Genomic DNA, 23921 nt, shown 5'->3' on the forward strand with positions numbered 1-23921 from the left:
GGTTGGGTAAAACAGCCTGTAGTCCTGCATTTTAATTGGAAATTTCAGTATGAACTCATGAAGTATTTTGGGGTGTGTGTGTTGGGGGGGGGTGTTTACGTGTCTGTGTGTGTATATTTTTCCTAACTCTGTCCACTGAAGAAGTCTAGAAACAATGACCAATCCAGCAGCAATTAGCAGTCCTTGTACCCAGGTTGTGGTTTTGAAATATCATGTCTCACTGAGAGAAACAAGGACTTTTGGGGGGAAATGCTTCATTCCATGCCTGGGGCAGAAAAAAAGTACAATCAAGAATATATTCTCACACCAGATAAAGGAAGCTACTAGGGTCATGTGAAAATTATTCAGAAACCAATGCGAAGGGGTTTCTACTGAACAAAATAGAACACTTTTAGCTTTAAAAGGCCAGGGGCACCTGGGTGGCGCAGTCGGTTAAGCGTCCGACTTCAGCCAGGTCACGATCTCGCGGTCCGTGAGTTCGAGCCCCGCGTCGGGCTCTGGGCTGATGGCTCAGAGCCTGGAGCCTGTTTCCGATTCTGTGTCTCCCTCTCTCTCTGCCCCTCCCCCGTTCATACTCTGTCTCTCTCTGTCCCAAAAAAATAAATAAACGTTAAAAAAAAAAAATTTAAAAGGCCAAAGTGCGACTGATTGAAACTTTTCAAATATGTTTAAATCCATGGGTTGCTAATTATTCAAAAAAATAAAAACTGATTAGCCAGTTTTGGATTGTAATAGGGATTCAATTCACTATCTGAAAACTTGCAAGAGAAAGAATCAAATATTTATCCTATATTTCCCACATAAAATTGCACTATTGGTTATTGACTATAAAAACAGAATTCTTATAAAAATACTCCATCTTACAAGTGTATATACAGTATCTCAAATAATAAATGAAAAATGAGTTATTGAATTAGAATATCATTATTTTGGGGGTGCCTGGGTTGGCTCAGTCAGTTGAGCATGTGACTATTGATTTTAGCTCAGGTCATGATCTCACAGTTCATGAAACTGAGCCCCACGTCGGGTTCCATATGCTGATGGAACGGAGCCTGCTTGGGATTCTCTCTTTCTTTATTTCTCTCTGCCCCCTCCCTGCTCATACACCCCCTCCTCAAAATAAATAAAAAACTTAAAATGAAAAGAATATCATTATTTTGCAACTCTCAGTAAACTAATCGTTCTAGACCCTGGGCATCAAAAGCTGCTAATATTACAAAAAGAAAGAAAACTAGACATCGTGTGCCTCCTGATGAAGGAACATAGCACCACCTATAGTCTTTTCAGAGGGATTTTATCTAAGTCTGATAAAGCATCTGGCTCCAGCTGCCAGTTTGCAGGAAATACAGAGGATAGAGGAATGTGTTCAACTCCACCAAAAGCAAAATCTAAACTGTGGAAAGCTGCATATCAAAAGTCCTGAGGTCATAATCTAAAAAGGTGTAAAGAAAAGAAAATAAATGCCCTTCAGGAGGGGCATCCTGAAGATTAAAAGATCCTTTAAAGACATTGTAATTTTTTTAAAAGGGTAAGACTAAACTATAGTGTCTAGGATTGCCCACAAGTGAAGAGCTATAATGAAACGCAAGAAAAGTGATTGCTATAAAAGACAGGATAATGGATACTTTTGGAGGAAGAGAGAGCGTGAAGATCAGAATGGGGCATATAAATGGACTTTCTGGGGTAAATGGCAACTTTCTAACCACCTAGGTGATCCTGGATCAAAGGATCATAAACAACCTAATGTTCATCAGAAGGGATTGGTTTAACAAATTAAGATATTTTTAAGGGCACCTGGGTGGCTTAGTCGGTTAAGTGTCTGACTTCGGCTCAGGTCATGATCTCCCAGTTCGTGAGTTCAAGCCCCGCGTCAGGCCCTGTGCTGACAGCTCAGAGCCTGGAGCCTGCTTCGGATTTTGTGGCTCCCTCTCTCTGCCCCTCCCCTGCTCGTGCTCTCTCTCTCTTTCTCAACGAATAAATAAACATTAAAAAATTTTTTTAAAGATATTTTTTGGGAATGCAAGCTGGTGCAGCCATTCTGGAAAACAGTATGGAGTTTCCTCAAAAAACTAAAAATAGAACTACCCTACGACCCAGCAATTGAAGTACTAGGCATTTATCCACGGGATACAGGTGTGCTGTTTCAAAGGGACACATGCACCCCCATGTTTATAGCAGTACTATCAACAATAGCCAAAGCATGGAAAGAGCCCAAATGTCCATCGATGGATGAATGGATAAAGAAAATGTGGTATATACACACAATGGAGTATTACTCAGCAATCAAAAAGAATGAAATCTTGCCATTTGCAACTACATGGATGGAACTGGAGAGTATTATGCTAAGTGAAATTAGTCATTCAGAGAAAGACAAAAATCATATGACTTCACTCATATGAAGACTTTAGGAGACAAAACAGATGAACATAAGGGAAGGGAAACAAAAATAATATAAAAACAGGTAGGGGGACAAAACAAAAGAGACTCATAAATATGGAGAACGAAATGAGGGTTACTGGAGGGGTTGTGGGAGGGGGGGTGGGCTAAATGGGTAAGGGGCATTAAGGAATCTACTCCTGAAATCATGGTTTCACTATATGCTAACTAATTTCAATGTAAATTTTAAAAAATAAAAAATAAAATAAAAAAAATCAAAAAATATATTTGTATACAGTGAAACAATATGCATTAATAAAAAACAAGGAATATTTTTATATATGGACATGGAATCATCTCCAAGATATATATTAAGTGGGGGAAAAAAAAAACAGTGAATAAGAGAATGTGTGGATTGCCACTATCTTTCTCAAAAAAGAGGAGAAAAAGAAATTCAACTGATAACGTTGGTTGACCCTCGGGAGGGGAACTGGCTAAATGGCAGACAGAGACAGGACGGAGATCTTCATGTTATTGGATGTATCTTGTGTTATTGGAATTCTGTACCATGTGAATATGTAACCAATTCCCAAAAAATTAAATTTAAGGAAGAACAATTGTGTACCCCAACAATGACTGATGAACACAGATTTATGAAGAGAGTTCAGAAGTTTAATACATTAATGAGGAATTCGTGAAATCACTAGGAACTTCACACTTTGGAGTCAATAAGTTGATCCACAGACAAGTCCAAAGTTGGACAAAGGAAAGCAACGGAAATGTTTTGGAATTCTTTGAGATATGCGTTGAGATATTAAAAATAAAGATGGAGAGCACATCAATATTTCACAATGCTTTTTCTTGTTGCCATACTTTTATATACTTTCAGGGACTGATTTCGAATCTTCTTCATCATATCACTACTATAATTTATATTAAAATTTAACTTTCCAGATTTATTAAATTACCAGGATTGGGGTTCATGTTTTCTCCTCGGTGGTTTGTGGTCACTGGTACTAGCTGATGGGCAACAATCACCACCTTTACAATGTTAAGCTATCACATCCAGAATCCTGGACTGTTTTCTCATTTATTTAAATACTAAATTCTTTCCCTTAATACAGTTTTAATTTTCCCTGTATTGAAGTCTGTGCATTTTTTGATAAATTAATTTACAGAAACATTTTTATTTTTGTTGTTGTTGCATTGTTGTTCTGTATTACATTTTTTTTACTGGTTATTGCTATTTTAGAAAAATGCTACTGATTTTTAAGGTTCTCTTTGTATCTGGCAAACTTTCGTTGACCTTGTTTATGTCTATGAATCTTTTTATTTTGCTTTATCCCTTTTTATATGAGTGATCTACATGTAGATGGCCTGCAAATAATGATGTTTCCTTTCCACTCTTGATATCTCTTATTTTCTTATTTTATAGCTTTGACCAAGGCCTCCAGTATTATATTAAACAATAGCTGTGAATCAAATGTCCCCTTGATTTGCTCCTATAGTACTATATTCCTCTCGTTTATCACACTGTAATAGTTGGGATTTCTTAATTATTGAGGTTTTATTTTATTAATATTAATTTCCCTCATTGTACTATAAACTCCATGAAAGCTGGAATTATACCTGATTTTTCTCACCATTGTTTCCCTGGCATAGTGACTGGGATGCATTTATCTCAATAAATATTTCTTGAATGAATAAATGAATGGCCTAAGCTGATAAATAAGAATTAAAGGAAATCATAATAGATAAGGGCCATAATTTTCTTATCTTGCCTTTTCCTCCCCTATTCCAATTACAAGCTCATTAACAGTCAGGAGCATATGTATCAGTCAGGGTATTTTGGTTGCAAGCACCAAAACTCTGGCTGGCTGAATTAAACAAGAGGGGAATTTACCGTAAGGAGATAAGGTGATGGGGATTAGAAGATGAAAGGAATCCTGAAACCCTATGCTTCGAAAAGAGCAACTCTGAGGGTGTAAAATAGATAATAGAAACTACTCAACAGTTCTGTCAGAGTGCCACTGCTGGAACTAATGAGCACCAACGATTTTCATCTTTTTATCTCTTTGATCAAGGGGTGCCTGGGTGGCTCAGCAAGTTAAGCATCTGACTGGATTTTGGCTCAGGTCATGATCCCAGGGTCATGGGATCGAGTGAGCCCTATGTTTGGCCCTATGCTGAGTGTGGAATCGGCTTACTCTCTCTTCCCTTCTGCCCCTCTCCCTCACTTATGCTTTCTCTCTCTAAAAATAAAAATTTTTTTTAAAATTAATTTAAAAAAAAGTGGCATAACTAGGTCTCTATAAAGAGTTCTTTATATTTTGTGAAAATATGCCCCTTGTCTGTCTGTGTTATGAGTTGCAAATATGTTCTTCCAGTTTGTTATTTGTCTTTTAACATTGTTTTTGGTGTTTTGTTTGCCATGCAAAAGTTATCTATTTTTGTATAGAGTCAAAATGTATCAGCCTTTCCTTTTTACTGTTTCTGGATTTTGAGATACAGTTACAAAGGCTTTCCTCAATTCCAGATTATGAGAACATTTACCCAAGTGTTCATATGGTATTTATATATTTTCATTCTGCACATTTATATCTTTGGTCTATTTGGAGTTTATATATATAGTATATAACATATATTACATAAATATATGTAAATATTATAAAACATTTATATATCATATATATTATTATATAATATATATAACAAGGGATTTTTATATTATATATAAAATAATATATATTTTATATAGTTTATACATATTTATAGTTTATATATTAAATATTTATATTTATAATATACATGTATATATGTAAATATAAATATAAAAAAGGGGTGTTTTGCTTCCAAATGGATATCCAGAGATCCAACTCTATTTATTTAAAACATCATCTTTTTCCTCAGTGATTAGAGATGCCACTGAAATCATATACTAACATTTCATATGTTTGGGCCTACTGCCAGTCTTTCTGTTCCAGTGGTCTGTCCATTCATTAACCAATACACATTGCTTTAATTATAGAGGTTTTATATTATGTTTTAACAGCTCATATGGCTAGCATAATCTATTGCTTTTTTGGGGGATATTCCTGTCTGTTCTAAATTATTTATCCGCATGAACTTTAAAAGTAACTTGCCTAGCTCTAGAAAAAGAAACAAAAAATAAAATCATGTGCTGATATTTTGATTGGGGTCATGTTAAATTTATGTATTAACTTAGGAAGGATTGGCATCTTTAAAATGTTGGGTTTACTTATTGAAGAATAAGAGAAGTTTCCGTTAGTTCAAGTCTAATTTTGCATTTTTGTGTGTATTTTAAGGTTTTCCTCATTACAGGTTTTGTACATTTGTTATTATTTCTTTTTGATATTGTTTGTATTGCACCAGTCAATGGTAATTGTGTATGTGAAACCTATTGCTTTGTAGGTCAATTTTTATCTTATTACTTTGCTGTATTAGTTTTAATTTTGATTTTCCTGTTTTCCACCTAAATGTTCAGTTCATCTCTATATAGCTGTCTCTTCCTTTGCAATCTTGATTTCCCTCACTGTTTTCTTTCATCTGTTTTGTTTTTGTTTTGTTTTTTTAAATTTGTATTTATTTTGACAGAGAGAGCTTGCACACAAGCCGGGGAGGGGCAGAGAGAAAGGAAGAGAGAGAACCCCAAGCCGGCTTCTTGCTGTCAGCAAAGAGCCTGAAAGTGCTCTTGAACCAGGAAGTCATGACCTGAGCTGAGATCAAGTCAGGCACTTAACCGACTGAGCCACCCAGGTGCCCCTTTGGTCTAATTGTTTTGCTCTTTACACCAACACAATGTTAAAATGTAATGGAGGTAGTAGGGATCCTGTCTTTTTCCTTGACCTTCTGCTTACTTTCCCTTGATGAGAATACTTACAGTGTTTCCCCATGAAACAAGATGCTAGATTTTACTTTTCACAAAATCAGAAATGGGTGTGGAATTTTGCCAAAGGCCTTTTCATCATCAGTGAAGATAATCATGATGTTTGTTCTTAGATCTATCACTGTGTGAGTTATATCAACACATTTCCTAATACTGAACCATTTTTGTATCAGTCATGCTTAAAATGCGCTATAAATTGTTTGCTAATGTTTTGTTTAGGACTTCGGCAGCAATAGTCATATGTGGGGGTTTTTTTTGCAAATTATCAGATTTAGGTATCATCGCCATACTTGCTTCATATAAAGAAAACTAAACTTCCCTTTATTTTTCTACATTTTGGAAGTTTACCTAACATTAGGGATTATCTGGCCTTTAGAAGATTTGGTACTTTCCTCCTGAGACCATCTGAGCCAACTGCTTTTTCATGGGAGTTGATCCTTTGAGAACTTTATCTATTCCTTCTGTGGAATTTTTTTTCACTTTCTACCTCTAATAGGATGAATTTCAGTAAATTCTATTTTCCTAGGAAAGTAATCATTTATCAAATTTATCTGTACCCAGTTATGAGAGTAATCCCATATTTACTTGAATACCCTGTTTTACTGGTTACTTACCTCTTTTATTTTTTTGGCATTTGTACTTTCATGATTAGACAAGCTAGAGGACTGTCTTTTTTATTATTATTATTTACTTTGAGAACCATTATTAATGAACTCTGTTATTTTATACATAATTACTTTCTGCTTTTATCTTTATTAAACAATCTCTAGCAGATCAAAGTCAACAGCATATAAAAAGAATAATTCACCATGGTTAAGTGGGATTCATTCCTGGGCTGCAGGGCTGGTTCAATATTCACAAAGTAATCAATGTGATACATCACATTAATAAAAGAAAAGAAAAGAACCATATGATCCTGTCAATAGACGCAGAAAAAGCATTTGACAAAATTCAGCATCCTTTCTTAGTAAAAATCCTCGAGAAAGTCGGGATAGAAGGAACATACTTAAACATCATAAAAGCCATTTATGAAAAGCCAACAGCTAATATCATCCTCAATGGGGAAACACTGACAGCTTTCCCCCTGAGATCAGGAGCACAACAGGGATGTCCACTCTCACCACTGTTGTTTAACATAGTGTTGGAAGTCCTAGCATCAGCAATCAGACAACAAAATGAAATCAAAGGCATCAAAATTGGCAAAGATGAAGTCAAACTTTCACTTTTCGCAGATGACATGATACTCTACATGGAAAATGTGACAGACTCCACCAAAGTCTGCTAGAACTGATACATGAATTCAGCACAGTCGCAGGGTACAAAATCAATGTACAGAAATCAGTTGCATTTTTATACACCAATAATGAAGCAACAGAAAGAGAAATAAAGAAACGGATCCCATTCACAATTGCACCAAGAACCATAAAATAGCTAGGAATAAACCCAACCAAAGATGTAAAAGATCTTCATGCTGAAAACTATAGAAAGCTTATGAAGGAAATTGAAGAAGACACAAAGAAATGGGAAAACATTCCATGCTCACGGATTGGAAGAATAAATATTGTTAAAATGTCAATACTACGCAAAGCAATCTACACATTCAATGCAATCCCAATCAAAATTGCACCAGCATTCTTCTCAAAGCTAGAACAAACAATCCTAAAATTTGTATGGAACCACAAAAGACTCCAAATAGCCAAAGTAATATTGAAGAAAACTAGAGGGAAGCATCACAATCCCAGGCTTTAGCCTATACTACAAAGCTGTAATCAACAAGACAGCATGGTATTGGCATATAACAGACACATAGACCAATGGAATAGAATAGAGAACCCAGAATTGGACCCACAAATGTATGGCCAACTAATCTTTGACAAAGCAGGAAAGAATATCCAATGGAAAAAAGACAGTCTCTTTAACAAATGGTGCTGGGAGAACTGGACAGCAACATGCAGAAGAATGAAACTAGACCACTTTCTAACACTATTTAAAAAAATAAATTCAAAATGGATAAAGGACCTGAACGTGAGACAGGAAACCATCAAAACCCTAGAGGAGAGGGGCGCCTGGGTGGCGCAGTCGGTTAAGCGTCCGACTTCAGCCAGGTTGCGATCTCGCGGTCCCGGAGTTCGAGCCCCGCGTCAGGCTCTGGGCTGATGGCTCAGAGCCTGGAGCCTGTTTCCGATTCTGTGTCTCCTTCTCTCTCTGCCCCTCCCCCGTTCATGCTCTGTCTCTCTCTGTCGCAAAAATAAATAAATGTTGAAAAAAAATTAAAAAAAAAAAAAAAAAAAACCCTAGAGGAGAAAGCAGGGGAAAAAACCTCTGACTTCAGCCACAGCAATTTCTTACTCGACACATCTCCAAAGGCAAGGGAATTAAAAGAAAAAATGAACTATTGGGACCTCATCAAGATAAAAAGCTTCTGCATGGCAAACAATTAACAAAAACTAAAAGGCAACAAACGGCATGGGAAAAGGTATTTGCAAGTGGCACATTGGATAAAGGGCTAGTATCCAAAATCTATAATGAACTCACCAAACTCCACACCCGAAAAACAAATAATCCAGTGAAGAAATGGGAAGAAAAGAATGGATGCTTTTCTACCAAAGACATCCAGATGGCCAACAGACACATGAAAAGATGCTCAACATCACTCCTCATCAGGGAAAAACAAATTAAAACCACATTGAGATACCACCTCACGCCAGTCAGAGTGGGTAAAATGAACAAATCAGGAGACTGTAGACGCTGGAGAGGATGTGGAGAAACGGGAACCCTCTTGCACTGTTGGTGGGAATGCAAACTGGTGCAGCTGCTCTGGAAAACTGTGGAGGTCCCTCAAAAAATTAAAAATAGATCTACCCTATGACCCAGCAATAGCACTGCTGAGAATTTACCCAAGGGATACAGGAGTGCCGATGCATAGGGGCACTTGTACCCCAATGTTTATAGCAGCACTTTGAACAATAGCCAAATTATGAAAAGAGCCTAAATGTCCATCCACTGATGAATGGATAAAGATGTGGTTTATATATACAATGGAATTCTACTTGGCAATGAGAAAGAATGAAATCTGGTAATTTGCAGCAATGTGGATGGAACTGGGGATGTTATGCTAAGTGAATTAAGTCAGGCAGAGAAAGTACAATACCGTATGTTTTCACTCATATGTGGATCCTGAGAAACTTAACAGAAGACGGGATGGGAAGGGGGAAAATAGTTACAGAGAGGGAGGAGGCAAACCATAAGAGACTTAAATACTGAGAACAAACTGAGGGTGGATGGAGAGTAGGGGAGAGGGGAAAGTGGGTGATGGGCATTGAGGAGGGCACCTGTTGGGATGAGCACCAGGTGTTGTATGGAAACCAATTTGACAATAAATTATATTAAAAAAATAATAATTTCTGGGGGGAAAAAACCTAAATGTCAGAACTATGGGATTCCATTAAATCAGTGATGAGGAAAATCCTTTTGAAACTAAATGAAAACTAAAATAAGTAAATATTCAACTTAAAAAGGGAAAGAAAATGGATGGCAATAAAGAGAAATTGCTCCACGTTCTTCAAGTCAGATGCTGACAAGATGGAAGCCAGTTGCTACAGCATTCTCCTAGGTTAATGACCCCTGGATTTGGACTGCTGTGGGATGACATCCCAGAATAGTTTTTGGATTTATGACTCCTCATCCAAAGTGCAGGGTAACCATCTCCTCAGGTGATCCAGACATTTTTAACCAGAGACAGGATGGAGGGATAGTTTTTCCATGTGGATCTTTAACAATACTTTAGTACTAGGGTGCCCGGGTGGCTCAGTCATTCAAGTGTCTGACTCGTGGTTTCAGCTCAGGTCATGATCTCAACAGTTCATGAGACAGAGCTCCACTTAGGGCTCTGCACTCACAGCACAGAGCCCGCTTGGGATTCTCTCTCTTTCTTTTTGCCTCTCCTCTGCTTGCATGCATGTGCTCGCTCGCTCTCTCTCTCAGAATAAATAAACATTAAAAATAAAATACTCTATTACTAACAAGCCACATGATACAGCACGAGGGGCAGCATTTGTGCAATTCAATCCCTGATAGTAATTAATACTAAGATGAACTGTGTCAAAAATGACCTGTACAGTTACTATAGTCACCTTAAAATTAAAGCTAAAGCTAAACTATGCCAAAATCAACAAGGTTATATTCATCTCAGCAATTAAATGTAAAACTTTATGTTTACCAATGTTTAGTATGTAATTTATTTCCTGAAACCTTACCTACCATCTTCAATTTCAATTATATTTGACAGACATTAAGAGCAGACCAAGGAAAATATTTATAATAAATAAAACGAAAGCATACAAAATCGTACATGCAACAATGACTTTGCAAAACAAAATATAAAGATACCATTAATAAAGAATATTTTATACACAAAAATATTCACAGTGGTAGTAACTCCTCAAAGGTAGAAATTCCGGTCTTACTCATCTTTATAGTGCCATTTTACAGAAAAGTGCCTGGTACAGAGTAGGTATCTCGTGAGTGTTTCCTGAAAATAATGAAAGTGAATGGTATACGTCTTCAAAAAAAAAGGTACTCAATCAAGTAAATATATAAAATTTTAATATTTTTATCTAAAATATACAAAGGACTAAAGACAAAGTCAATACCTAACTAAAATTCTCTCATGTAACTTCATTATTACAAAGTTAAGTCTTGAGTGTCAAAAATCCAACTCTAAAAATATGGTCTTAAAAATCACATATCTACATATAATACTAAGTAAATTGTCTTATGCTGCATCGTCATCATCCACTGCAGCATAGATGGCTTGATTCCTCCTCTTAATTTTCTTTCTTTGTTCAGGTTCATGTTCGTCACTCAGCCTCTTCAGGGGCAACTCGGTTAAGTCCTTTCCATCCTCTGACTCCAGAGCCTCACCAGGCTTCCCCTCTCTGCCATCTGGGGAACCCAAGGTATCATCAGAAGATACAGTCATGGAACCTGGCAAGATCCTGACATCAGAGAAGCTTGCAGAGAAGTCAGAAGCTTGATCAGAAGAAGGCTCTACAGACGGTGTGTTCATGTCACTGTGTGTACTTACGATACTATCCTCATCCTCCTCTTCTTCATCTAGCATTATTTCATCTGGATTAATAGAGGACAGGGCAGACGTGTCTGTGTTATATTCACTACGGTCTTCACCAGAGTCATTACTCTCCAGGTCCTCCTGTTCTTCATATTCACCACACAAGTGATGTTCTTCCTTGGCCTTCTGCAGCCTGATGTTTATGTCAGTGATGCCAAGCTGGGCACAAAATTCAGTAGTTTGAGGATTGATCCTATGCACCAACTGCATTTGTGTCTGTGGCCTGCTAGGGTCATAACAAGCAGCTGTTATGCTGAAGTTACATGGAACTCTGAGGTCATGATTCAGTATTTCCAATACTTTGTTCATAGCTTCTTCTGTTGCACTATAATCCCACCTACAAAAGTCCAAAACAATAGTTTTTTACATTTTATCAGCCTCAGACAACAAATGGTAAGATCTAACTGTGGACTTCAGGTGTAAGGATAAAATCTAAACCACATATAAAAATTCCGTTTAATAAAATTACAATTAATTTACCAAAGGACCATTTTGAAATAAAAACAATTCTTAGAAAAAGCTCTTCTTGGGGTGCCTGGGTGGCTTAGTTGGTTAAGCATCCAAATCTTGGTTTTAGTTCCAGTCACAATCTCATGGTTCATGAGTTCGAGTCCCATGTCATCGGGCTCTGTGCTGACAGCTTGGGATTCTCACTCTTCTTCTCTCTGCCCCTACCCCATTCTCACTTGCGGTCTCTCTCTCTTTCTCTCTCTCTCTCTCAAAATAAATAAATATAATTTTTAAAAAAGAAAAAAGAAAAAGCTGTTTTTAACTCACACTCTAAAATAAGCATAAGTTACTTTAATGTGTGAACCAAATCATCACCACATTATAGTTTTATACATGCTTTATGTGCTAATTTGGGTTGGTACTCAATAGCCCATTTTCTTACATCCCTTAGATGGAAAATTTGTAGTTTTCCATACCAGTCAGTAACCCTTGAATTATTCTGACACTCATTTAACAATAATTCCCTTGATTTAAGAAAAAAAAAAAAAAGGTGGAGGGGACAAAAAATCGTGCATGCACCAGAGAGAGCAAACCCTAAATGTCAGACTTACCTTGTATGCAGGCCGTTATTTTCAGGCATATTCCATAGGCGCCCCGTCACATTAATAAGATCATCAGTAGCCCTTAGAACAGTGAGCCACTCAATATCATACTCTAAGTACTCAGAAGCACTGGGGTCATGTTCTATTTCTATTACCTATAGGAAGAAATTGATAATTTTAAGAAAAAAATTTCTATTTTTAATATGCTAAGAATTTCAGTATAACAATAAAATTTAAAAGGAATTTAATTTAGTAGCTTAAAAACACTAATGTAACGTATTCCAAAATTCTCACAATACATAAATTATAAAGAGAACAAATAAATTCTGAAGGGAAAATTAATTTTTTTTTAATCATTGGAAGAGCAAAACTATATTGCAAAGTTATTTCATTTTCTTTTTACCTGAAGAAAGTCTCTATGTGGTAAGCATTTGTCCAAGGCTAAAAATTTTGTCGCTTTGGCCGTCTGTTCTTTATCCTTGGCCTACAAATATGAACCATAATTTTAAAAAGAATGTTAAAATTTTTTTTTTAATGTTTACTTATTTTTGAGAGAGAGACAGACAGAGTATGAGCAGATAAGGAGCAGAGAGAGAGGGAGACACATAATCCAAAGCAGGCTCCAGGCTACGAGCTGACAGCACAGAACCCTACACAGGGCTCGAACCCGCGAGCCATGAGATCATGACCTGAGCCGAAGGTGGCCACTTAACTGACTGAGCCACCCAGGCAGCCCCAGAAAGAATGTTAAATTATCACAGTAATTCATACACAGAATAGGATGGAAACAATCTTTATTAAACATACCCCTAAGTTATGTGTCAAAGCAACAACTGTCACTTTTCCAAAATAAGTTAGTTCTGCAACCACTTGTGTAATAACGGGCAATGCACTTAAACTCTCTGGGCTTCAACTTCCTTACAAAAGTCAAAGCAGACACTAATGCTGATGATAATGCCAGTGCTAAATCAAAGTATATAACGCAAAGGCTAAGATAACAGAAGAGCTGAAAAGTAATCTGGCAGAGCTAAAACTATATAACTTTTAAAAGAAATTATAAAGAAAAATCTTTATAAACTTGGATTAGGCAAAGATTTCTTAGATACAACACCAAAAGTGATGGGATACATTCACAGAATGAAATATTACTCAACAATAAAAATGAAAGAAATACTAACACTTGCTACACGAATGAACCTCAAAAACACACAAACAAAAGAAACCACGTGCCAATGACTATAGACTTTGATCCCACTTATATAAATTTCAAAGAGGGCAAATCCACAGAGACACAGAGCAGATTAGTGCCTGGGGCTGAGAGTGGGAACAAGGACTGACAGCAAACAGCACAGCAAACAGGCACAAGGCATCTTTTGGGGTACTGGAAATGTTCTACAACTGGGCTATGTGCTGTTTGCTCGGGAAACCTCTGGAACTCTGGATATACGCCAAAACTCACTGAATTGTACATTTAAATAGGTGAATTTTATGACATGTAAATTATATTCCAAGTAAGCTATTTTGTAAAAACTGAATTGGCAGAAAAGAAACATGGGCAGGGAGTGATGGACCACAACATGAAGGTCATATTGGATGAAGTACAAAAGTGACTCACTGAGAACAGTAAGGCCCACGGAGGAAAAAGGACAGGAAGCAGCTATGGGACACCCTGCTGTGGGCCAGGTTTCAGTCCAATGGTGGTGATGGACTGAGAGGTGAAGGCACAGAGAGCGCAGGCAGATCTTGGCAGTGGGGCAGTTCTGAGAAAAGGCGATCTTTGGTGTTGGTAAAGGGGCTGAAAGAGACCACTGGCAAAGGCAGTCGAGGTTGAGGAGCTAATTAAAAGGGACTGAACATATTCATTCAGAGATAGAACTCCCTGAGGCTGACAACCCAAGATGGAATGGGGGGAAAGAACCAAAGCCGATGGTTCAGTAAAAATCCAGGCCCTAGGATTTTGAGCGTGTCATGAGCCCCAGGGCATGTCATGAGCCCTAGCAGATGGGAGAGAATAACAAAGATGTAGAAAAGGTGACTGGTCTGAATGGATAACTTGGACATTTAAAGAGGATAATAACCTTAGCAGTGGTCCAAAGGAATAGAAAAGGAGTAACCTTGCCTCTTTCTCCCAATGAAACTGGGGAGTGAGGATAAGCCCACAACAGAAAGGGCCCATAGGAATGTTTCCAAACAGAATTTTCCAAACTGTACTTGAAGAACATCATTAAAGTGCACTTCCACCACAGAAAAGAGTATGGTCAAGTTCAAGAAGCACTGCACCTCACACTCCACTCACTCTTGGAGAAAGACGACGCCCATCAGCACATTAAAGACTCTCAGGAATTCTATAGAAGACTTCGAGAAGGAATTTCTAACCTTGTTAACCCAGCGTTTTCTAAATGTTTTCCCTATGGAATACTTCAGGTGGAAAGTCAGTCAGAATGGGAGGGGAAAATAAACAACTATCTCCATAAAAGCCTAAGTTGAAATCTCTATTTATTCTCTACCTTTCATCAAGCACCATCACCCATGCAGCTACCCAAGGAAAATTCTGGAAGTCCCCCTCTGTCACCAAATCCTGATGATTCTGACTCCAAAATCTCTCTGGAGATTGCGTTCTCTGTGTTCCCTCCCTGCCACAGGCTAGAACCTCATCTTATGCTTAAATAGCCTCTCTGCCTCCCATTTTACATTACTACGATCCATACACAAAAATGCTACCCAACTAATCTTTCTAAAATCAAAGTCTGGTTTCACTACTTACCAGTACTTACCACTACTTATCTGGTTCCCCATTACCTTCTGGTTAAAACCCAAACTCCAGAACATGGCCCAGCAGGCAGTTAGGATGTCCTTCCAGCCTCATCTCTCCCTCTGCCTCAGTCGCAGGGACTGCTGCAGCCCCCAGCGCACCACGCATTCAGACCTCTAGCCTTGGCACACACTGGGCTCCCTACCTACACTGCCCTCATATTCTACTGCTTCCTGGCACAATCGATTCCTTTGGAAAACCTTCTCAATCTCTTCATCTCTGTGTCTACATCCCCAATTCACCAGAGTCTGGTGTAGGCACTTCCACAGCATCATGGCACTTTTCATCACAAACTTATTACTATCACTAATTACTAATAATAATACTTATTGCCTGCTTGTCTCTTCCCTGCCCCATGGATATGGAGTTACTTGCAAAAGCAAAGTTATCTTTGAGCTCTTTCTCTAAAGTTACAACTGTGCCAACAGTGCCTTAGCCTACAGATATTTGCTAAGTGTTTGTCAAATCAAAGAATGTTCTGGTTTCTACCTGATGCTGCATCAAGGCTGCAAACTTCACATGAAGGTGTGCAGAAAACCAGTAGGTAGGTTTTAAGTGCTCTAGAAGCTCTGAGGCAGCAGGACTTCCCAATGTGTTATTTTCCACTTCTTGTCGGAAAAAAGATTTAGTCTTGAGAAGTTGCTTCTTATCTCCATAATGATATATGCTTCTTGGCCAATCGTGAGATAAGAATATGTCCATAGGTTGCTTCAGCTTTAACAGAAAAAGAAAGAAAACGCAAAAACAGATTAGCCAAAAGCAATCCCCTACACTTTCTCCACCACCACACAATTGTTTAACCGCTTAGATCTTTAGATTTCTATGTAATTCATTCTAAGCAAACTTTATTTAAGAAGGTCACAGAAATACTAAGAAATGCTAAACTCCTCACTCATGTAAGCAAGGAGAAAAAGCTTTCTCTCTACCTCACAAATCATCCTTATATTCCATGGCAAGGCAGGTCAACAGAGACATACTTTGATCTAACTGCCAACTAGCCATGGTCTTTAATATAGGGTTTCTGAAATATACAATAACCATTATTCTTGTCACTTTTAGTAAAGGAACTGTTTTAAGATACACAGAGACACAGATTTCATGAGATCTCTAATGTAAATAATATAGTAAAACCCAAAGATAAATCCCTTCTTTTTTTCTAATGGACTCATAGAGCATACACGTAAAAAATGCTGTTTGCTACATAAATTATACCAGAGGTATTCAAGGTAGCTGGTGTCTTCATGGGGAGGCTACAAAATATACTCCATACATTACACATCCCCAGCACCTTCAAGTAATCAGCAACAAAACATGGAAAACTAAATTAAAACAATTTATGTGTTGAAGACAATACCAGATAAAGGATACGAATAATCGCTGAATAACCGATTCGGGCAGTAAGTGTGATGAAAATTCAGAGAAGAGTGATGGCTTTAAACTAGAAAACTGATATCTAAGCTGGGTCGTCAAACACTGGTAGGACTGAGATGGGTGAAAGGGAAAAAGGATTCAAGGTAGGGACCTGTTATGAGTAGGACATTAAAGAAACGCCCACGAGCATCCTTAAGCTCCTGCAGAGGCTGTAGGGCATGGTGGGAAGGGTCTGACAGCTTCAGGCGACTCCACCACCTAACTCCTAGGGAATTCCCTGGAAGGCTGCTTACCTATCTGAGCCTTGATCTCTCATCCTTAACGTGACAAAGTTAGAGTAATACTTACTGCACAGAAATGTGTGGCGATTACATGAAATGTCATGGGTGATAACTGCTTAGCCCAGTGTCAGGCATTTAATGGGTTCTCAAACAAAAACCTAGTGTCAGCTACTCTCTAGTTAAGCCAGTGTTCCAATACCACTTTCACAATTTTACCACATTTTCTATCTTCCTTACCATTATTTATTCCCTACTTAATACCATTATTTAAAATGAAATATTCTAGGGGCGCCTGGGTGGCGCAGTCGGTTAAGCGTTTGACTTCAGCCAGGTCACGATCTCACTGTCCGTGAGTTCGAGCCCCGCGTCGGGCTCTGGGCTGATGGCTCAGAGCCTGGAGCCTGTTTCCGATTCTGTGTCTCCCTCTCTCTCTGCCCCTCCCCCGTTCATGCTCTGTCTCTCTCTGTCCCAAAAATAAATAAACGTTGAAAAAAAAATTTTTTTTAAATAAATAAATAAAATAAAATGAAATATTCTAGGGCGCCTGGGTGGCTCAGTCGGTTGAGTGTCCAACTTCGGCTCAGGTCATGATCTCACAGTCTGTGAGTTCGAGCCCCGCATCGGGCTCTGTGCTGATGGCTCAGAGCCTAGAGCCTGCTTTGGATTCTGTGTCTCCCTCTCTCTCTGCCCCTCACCTGTTCATGCTCTGTCTCTCTCTGTCTCAAAATAAATAAAAACATTAAGAAAAAAAAATTTTTTTTAATAAAAAAATAAAAAAAATAAAATGAAATATTCTAATATTTTCTTTAAAGTATCACTTTATTCCAACATATATTCTTTAGCCTTATTCTAAGTAGTAATATACACAGTCATAGATTAAATGTTCTATTTTATTATTACTTCCTAAAATAAATGCATAACATTAGAATAAAAAAAAAATGTTCATCTGTGAACCTCCTAAAAGCAACTCAAGATCCAAACTTTAGAAATACTGAAGTATTCTATACTGAAATATTTCTTGGAAGTGGTATACCAAAATGATCAAAACACATTTTGGTACAGAATGACTTTAACTAATTTTTTCAAGTATGCTGCAATGTAATTTTTACATACCTGTTTTAATTTATAGACTTCAATATTTCTCACATGGTATATACTCCTTATTGTAGCTGGATTATAAGGGGGGCACTCAAAATGACCTTGAATTAAAGAAGAGAAATAAGCTATATTCAACTCCCTTAAATAACGGCAAATACAAATAACATACACACACTTTTCCAAAACGGAGGTCTGTCATTACCGTTTTGGTTCTTAAAAATTCTATGAAAACACTGCTCTTAAAAGGCTGGTATTAAAAAAAAAAAAATGTTGGTATTTTCTACTAATGAGTGATCACTAACTATAAATCTAAATAATTGAGGGGCTTATGATTTTTTAAATTAAATTATAATTTGGAATACGTTGTTTATTCATATAGTTTAAAATTTAAGAGATATCATCAGAAAGGAATAAAAAGTAACCAGTGATGCCCAGGACTGGGGTGGGAGCAGGGATTAACTACAAAACTTTTGGGAATACTAGAAATGTTTTAAATCTGGATGGTTGCACAACCCTACATAAATTTACCAAAATCACGACATTGTATACTTACAATAGTATGTAAGTTTTACCTCAACAAAGCTGATAAAACAATGGGAGGCAGGGATCCTCCTATTCCTACTAACTACTAACACTACCTAGAGGCAACTCAAGTTAATCAGGTTTTAGTATTTTATTCCAGGGACATCATCTATGCATTTAATACACAAACTTCTTTATCCTCTCTTTTTTTTTTACACAAATAGCAGCATAGTTGAAACATGTTCTATGCCTTGTTGTTTTTTTTTTTTCCACTTAACTTGGGAGTTCTTTGTGTATCAGTTACACATAGAGTTGCTTTCTTCTACTTTTTTAAATTTTTTTTTTCAACGTTTTATTTATTTTTGGGACAGAGAGAGACAGAGCATGAACGGGGGAGGAGCAGAGAGAGAGGGAGACACAGAACCGGAAACAGGCTCCAGGCTCTGAGCCATCAGCCCAGAGCCCGACGCGGGGCTCGAACTCACGGACCGCGAGATCGTGACCTGGCTGAAGTCGGACGCTTAACCGACTGCGCCACCCAGGCGCCCCTCTTCTACTTTTTTAAAAAATTAGCTTCATAGCATTGCATTGTATAGTTTTATCATGATAGAGTTATGTTAGAGTTAATTACTTCGTACCTTTTGCCATTACAAACAAGGCTGAAATAATAAATGTGTACACATCATCTTGCATGTGTGGAATATATCTGTACATTAAATTCCTGAAGTAGAACTCCTGGGTCAGAGTACTTTTATAATTTCCACAGATTACCAGCTGTCCTCCAAAGAGTGGAGGAGTTTGCACTCACACCTGCCGTGAAGGAGACAACCTATTTTTGTACTCCCCTGCCAATAGTTTAGAATCATGGGGAGCAGGGCAGCAGGGAACAGATCTGTGATTTAACAGTTACACAGAGGATGTAAGTTTTAGCTGCCAACTTAATTCATAAAATTTTGAAATCAATGTGAACTCAAGCTATTCCTTTAAGATCAATTTTTTCAGATACAATGGAATAAATGAGTGCACTGCCATATGCTTCTATAATAGAATACTATTCACAAATTAAAATGAATGTATCAACATGGATTTCAAAAACACATTAGGGGCGCCTGGGTGGCGCAGTCGGTTAAGCGTCTGACATCAGCCAGGTCACGATCTCGCGGTCTGTGAGTTCGAGCCCCGCGTCAGGCTCTGGGCTGATGGCTCAGAGCCTGGAGCCTGTTTCCGATTCTGTGTCTCCCTTTCTCTCTCTGCCCCTCCCCCGTTCATGCTCTGTCTCTCTCTGTCCCAAAAATAAATAAACGTTGGAAAAAAAAAAATTCAAAAACACATTAAACAAACAAGTTGCAGAAATATACACGCAAAATGATACATTCATATGAAATTTAAAACATGCTACATTGTACACTGTTTAAAGCTGTTACCTATCTGGTAATGACATAATCAAGCAAATAACAAACACCAAATTCAGAAGAGTGACTCGTGGTAAGGAAAGGGAAGGATAAAAGGAGAATAGGACTAAGAACAGATAAACTATGAGCTCTGACTGAATCTGTACTATTTCTTTAAAATCCTGACTGGGGTGCCTGGGTGGCTCAGTCCGTTAAGCGTCAGACTCTTGATTTTAGTTCAGGTCATGATCTCATGGTTGTGAGATCGAGCCCCACATGGATCCTGCTTGAGATTCTATCTATCCCTCTCCCTCTGCTCCACCCCTGCTCACACATTCTCTCGCTCTCTCAAAAAATAAATAAAACAAAATAAAATCGTAACTAAAAGTGGCGAAACGCTAAGACTTGAAAAAACTAGATGGTGGATACAGAGATAATTTGTTCCAGTACTCTCAAACTTTTCATATGTATAAAATAAAGTAGTCAGTTCAGGGGTGACTTGGTGGCTCAGTCGGTTAAGCATCCGACTTCAGTCAGCACAGGTCATGATCTCGCAGTCCATGGGTTCAAGCCCCACGTCAGACTCTGTACTGACAGCTCAGAGCCTGGAGGCTGCTTCAGATTCTGTGTCTCCCTCTCTCTCTGCCACTCCCCAACTCACACTCTGTCTGTCTCAAAAATAAACATACATTAAAAACAATTTTTTTTGAAAGTAGTCAGTTCAGAGAAAAAATTCCATGAAAAGGTCAAACTATATATTATGCTTAAGTTAGTCTGAAGATGCAAGTTCTAAAATTTAAAAACAATTCTCAGAACAATACCTTTTCGATAGTCATGAGATTTAAAGATACCAGAGATTCCACCAATCCTTACACCTCGGTATTTTACTACACCAGCCAAACCTGTAAAAGTACACAGTTAAATAAAATTACCACAGGCAGAAGCAATCTCTTTACTAACTAAAAGAACAGTTTAAAGGCGTAGAACTCCATGCAGTCCTAAAATTATTTGAAAATTAAATATCAAGATGAAGTTACTCTTTCACATAGCAATATGCCAACAATATAAGAGGCAGACTAGGGATGAAAGGCCTAGAAGCAGATCAGGGAAGATACTAAGCAGAAAGGAAGGGCCAATGAGATTAGGTATGTTAAGAGAAAAATAGACATAATTTGGTACTTAGTCAAATATTACAGTGGGCTGGCAGGTAAATAAGGAAAAGTGTCTTATGATCGATTTATAGGTTATACATCTGAAAGTCAACAGGTATAAAGTGTAAATACCCTGCAGTTTCTATATTTTATTTCTGATTGATCATCTTCAAACATCTTTTCACAATATTACAGTTGTCAAAAGAACAATCAGTAATGAAGTAGATAAATTATATTTCTGAAGTTATCATGTCATCATTAGAGCTGAAAACATTTAAGTGAAGAAAAGAATGGACTAAATAGTCTAACAGGCCTAAAATTGAACCTGAATCTAATCCGGTTGTAAATCTAAACACAGATTACAGGTAATGCAGAGGATAAAAGGAACACGTTAAACAATATAAGAAATTCCAATCAGCTAGATCCAGAACACAGGAAATTCTACAAGAAAAAGTTCCCATTTTCTGCAACAAATAACAAGCATGGGTAGGAGAGAAAAGGGACACTTACAGCCTAAGAGACTTCAGAATCATGACAAGCAAATGAAATGTGCAGGCCTCATTTGGATTCTATTTGAACAAGTCAAACAAAGTAAAACAAACATCTTTGTGATAGTCACAGAAATCTGAACATGAACTAAGCAATAAATAATGACGAATTACAGTTACTTAACTAAAAGTTTAGAGGGGAGTGGGGTTGAAATAAGGATGGCAGAATAATAGTTGCTGAAACTGGTTAACACGTACTGAGATTCATTATACTATTCTCTATTCTTCGGTATGTTTAACAATTTCCATCATAATAAGTTTGAGTTTTCTCAATCAACAGAAAGAGTAAGAAAAAATAAAGGGATTGCGAACAGTACATAAGGCCTTTGCATTTTTTACTATGTTTTATTATCTATATTGCTTAAAATACTAGAAGCATGGACATATTTTCATAATTACCTACTTAAATTAACCATTCTAATTACAGTTTCATGATTATTTAAATTAAGAGACATTTCGCAAACACCGTATATCTCAAGATGCTGCCTGTTATACAAATCCTGACAGGCGCTTCCATTACAAACAAAGCAAGAAATTATCCAGAACACATACCTAAATAATAAATGTTTGGCGCTACCCAGCCACCATAGGGTAACTCTTGCAAATGATTTGAGGCTTCATGGTTTCCCCCAATGAAAATTGTGAGAACTGGGGCCTTTTTTTCACCGGAGTAATACCTAGAACATAAGAGTAAAGTTGTCAGTTGGCATAGCAGAAATCAAGCATAGAGAAAAGCAATTAGGCATGCCCATGCAATCGGGCATAGCAGAAAAGCAAAATAAGGCCCAAAGGAGATATCTGAGCTCATTATAAAAAATTAAAAAGCTCCTTCTAAGTGAATTGCCTATACTTGTTCTTAAGAATGAAGGTCTGCCACCTTGGGTTTAAAGCCAGTGTATGCTCAATGAACTTTGTCAGTTCTTAACCTTAGCTTCTAGAACGCGGACGAGCACAGAGGAGGCGTCCAATAAAAACTCTTGCATCAGTAAATAGACTAGTCCCAGAGTCCTATCAAGTGCAAGGTAGATTACCCTGTCAGCTTCTTCCTCCAGGTTTTCCCCTCAGGCTTCGATCCCTTCCGAAACAGATAAGACAGGTGAAAGGAAAAGAGAAAAGTGACATTTACGAAGCACCAGTTCCTAGACACAGCGTGAACAAAGAAGGTAAGTAAGAGAGACAGCGAGTCAGTGGCAGGGGGAATTCGAATCCAGTCCGGGTTCTCTCCCACTCACTCACTGCCGGCTAGTCACGCCTCGCACCGCTGGGTCTGAGGCCCGGACCTCGCTGCTCACCTGTAGAAGGTCTGCATGTGGCGGTACTTGGGCGGCACGGCCATGCAACGCAGGTCGGCCTCGTTGCGCACCGCCTGGAAGTCGCCGCAGCACAGCAAAAGGTCTATCGGCCCGGGGCCGCGCTTCTCCGCCAGCGCCAGCGTCTCATAGATCTTGTCCAGCTCGCCGTGGCAGCAGCCGGCCACAGCCACCCGCATCCTGCCGGCCGGAGACGGGGAGCGCTGCCCGCAAGCCCCTAGACCAGACCCAGCCTAGGCCGGCGAGCAAGGAGCAGACTGATCGCTCAGCTCCCGCCAACACTAACTGAGCACACGCCTCGCAGAGAAGCCTGAAATAGAACCCACTTCCGGCTTCCAAATCTCGCGAGAGAGGATGGAGCAGGGCAAGAATGCCAGGATTTGAGACGGCTTTCAAATTGACTCGAGCTCTGTCTTCTTGGGTCTTTCAGTTTTAGCAGTCTGACAGATGATAAAAATCAAAACCAAAATAGTTTTGTCTTGTTTTTTAACACAGAAGTAGTAGTTTAGTTTGATAAAATTAAGCCAAACTAAAAAAGTGAGCCGGTGCGATTGGCTAATTCCTACGACGAACCTGTCAACGCAAAGATAATTGCCTAAGAGCAAATTAGAAATTAAAAGATTTTTGGGAAAAAAAAAAAAAACAAACAACACACATCAAACTGAAAATAATTTTTAAGTAAAACTTAAAAACTTACTGAATATTTTAAAATGATCCCACCGAAGGGTTTCTAAAATTATCAGTTTTTTTTTTTTTAAAGGAGCATGGGACTCTTTATTTTCCTACCAAATAGGTGTTTGCATAACTAGACTGCGAGCTCAATGAAAGCAGAAGAATGTCTCGAAAACATCCAGGAGGGAAAAGAACGAAACTGACAGTTGAAAAATGAGTGGTCAAGACAGAAACAAGCAAATCAGTAACACCAAACACGTCTGGCAAATTTAACAAGAAAAGTAATCTAATCAAGATAA

The 23921-nt window shown here is 38.1% G+C and overlaps 1 protein-coding gene across 1 annotated transcript; it reads right to left on the reverse strand.

Annotated features, from left to right (window-relative positions):
- Nucleotides 1-10579: 10579 nt before the first annotated feature.
- Nucleotides 10580-23263, reverse strand: DBR1 (debranching RNA lariats 1). Its single transcript, XM_040480281.1, has 8 exons — nt 22933-23263; nt 22193-22317; nt 20763-20843; nt 18044-18129; nt 15768-15992; nt 12870-12950; nt 12476-12621; nt 10580-11751 (listed from the first exon to the last, which is right to left on the reverse strand). Exons 1-8 carry the CDS (start codon nt 23127-23129, stop codon nt 11058-11060), a joined length of 1635 nt encoding a protein of 544 aa, XP_040336215.1. The 5' UTR covers nt 23130-23263; the 3' UTR covers nt 10580-11057.
- Nucleotides 23264-23921: the final 658 nt, after the last annotated feature.

Source organism: Herpailurus yagouaroundi, unplaced genomic scaffold (genome assembly GCF_014898765.1).
Source record: "Herpailurus yagouaroundi ecotype Mexico unplaced genomic scaffold, PumYag 159, whole genome shotgun sequence".
Classification (NCBI taxonomy): domain Eukaryota; kingdom Metazoa; phylum Chordata; class Mammalia; order Carnivora; family Felidae; genus Herpailurus; species Herpailurus yagouaroundi.

What these genes read in the sequence shown, in the direction of transcription:
- DBR1 (XM_040480281.1), bottom strand. Translation starts at nt 23,129, where the DNA reads ATGCGGGTGGCTGTGGCCGGCTGCTGCCACGGCGAGCTGGACAAGATC. An exon ending in CACATGCAGACCTTCTACAG is followed by an intron (nt 22,318 to 22,932) that starts GTGAGCAGCGAG and finishes CTTATGTTCTAG; the next exon opens with GTATTACTCCGGTGAAAAAA. An exon ending in CAGCCTTGATGCAGCATCAG is followed by an intron (nt 12,951 to 15,767) that starts GTAGAAACCAGA and finishes TCATATTTGTAG; the next exon opens with GCCAAGGATAAAGAACAGAC.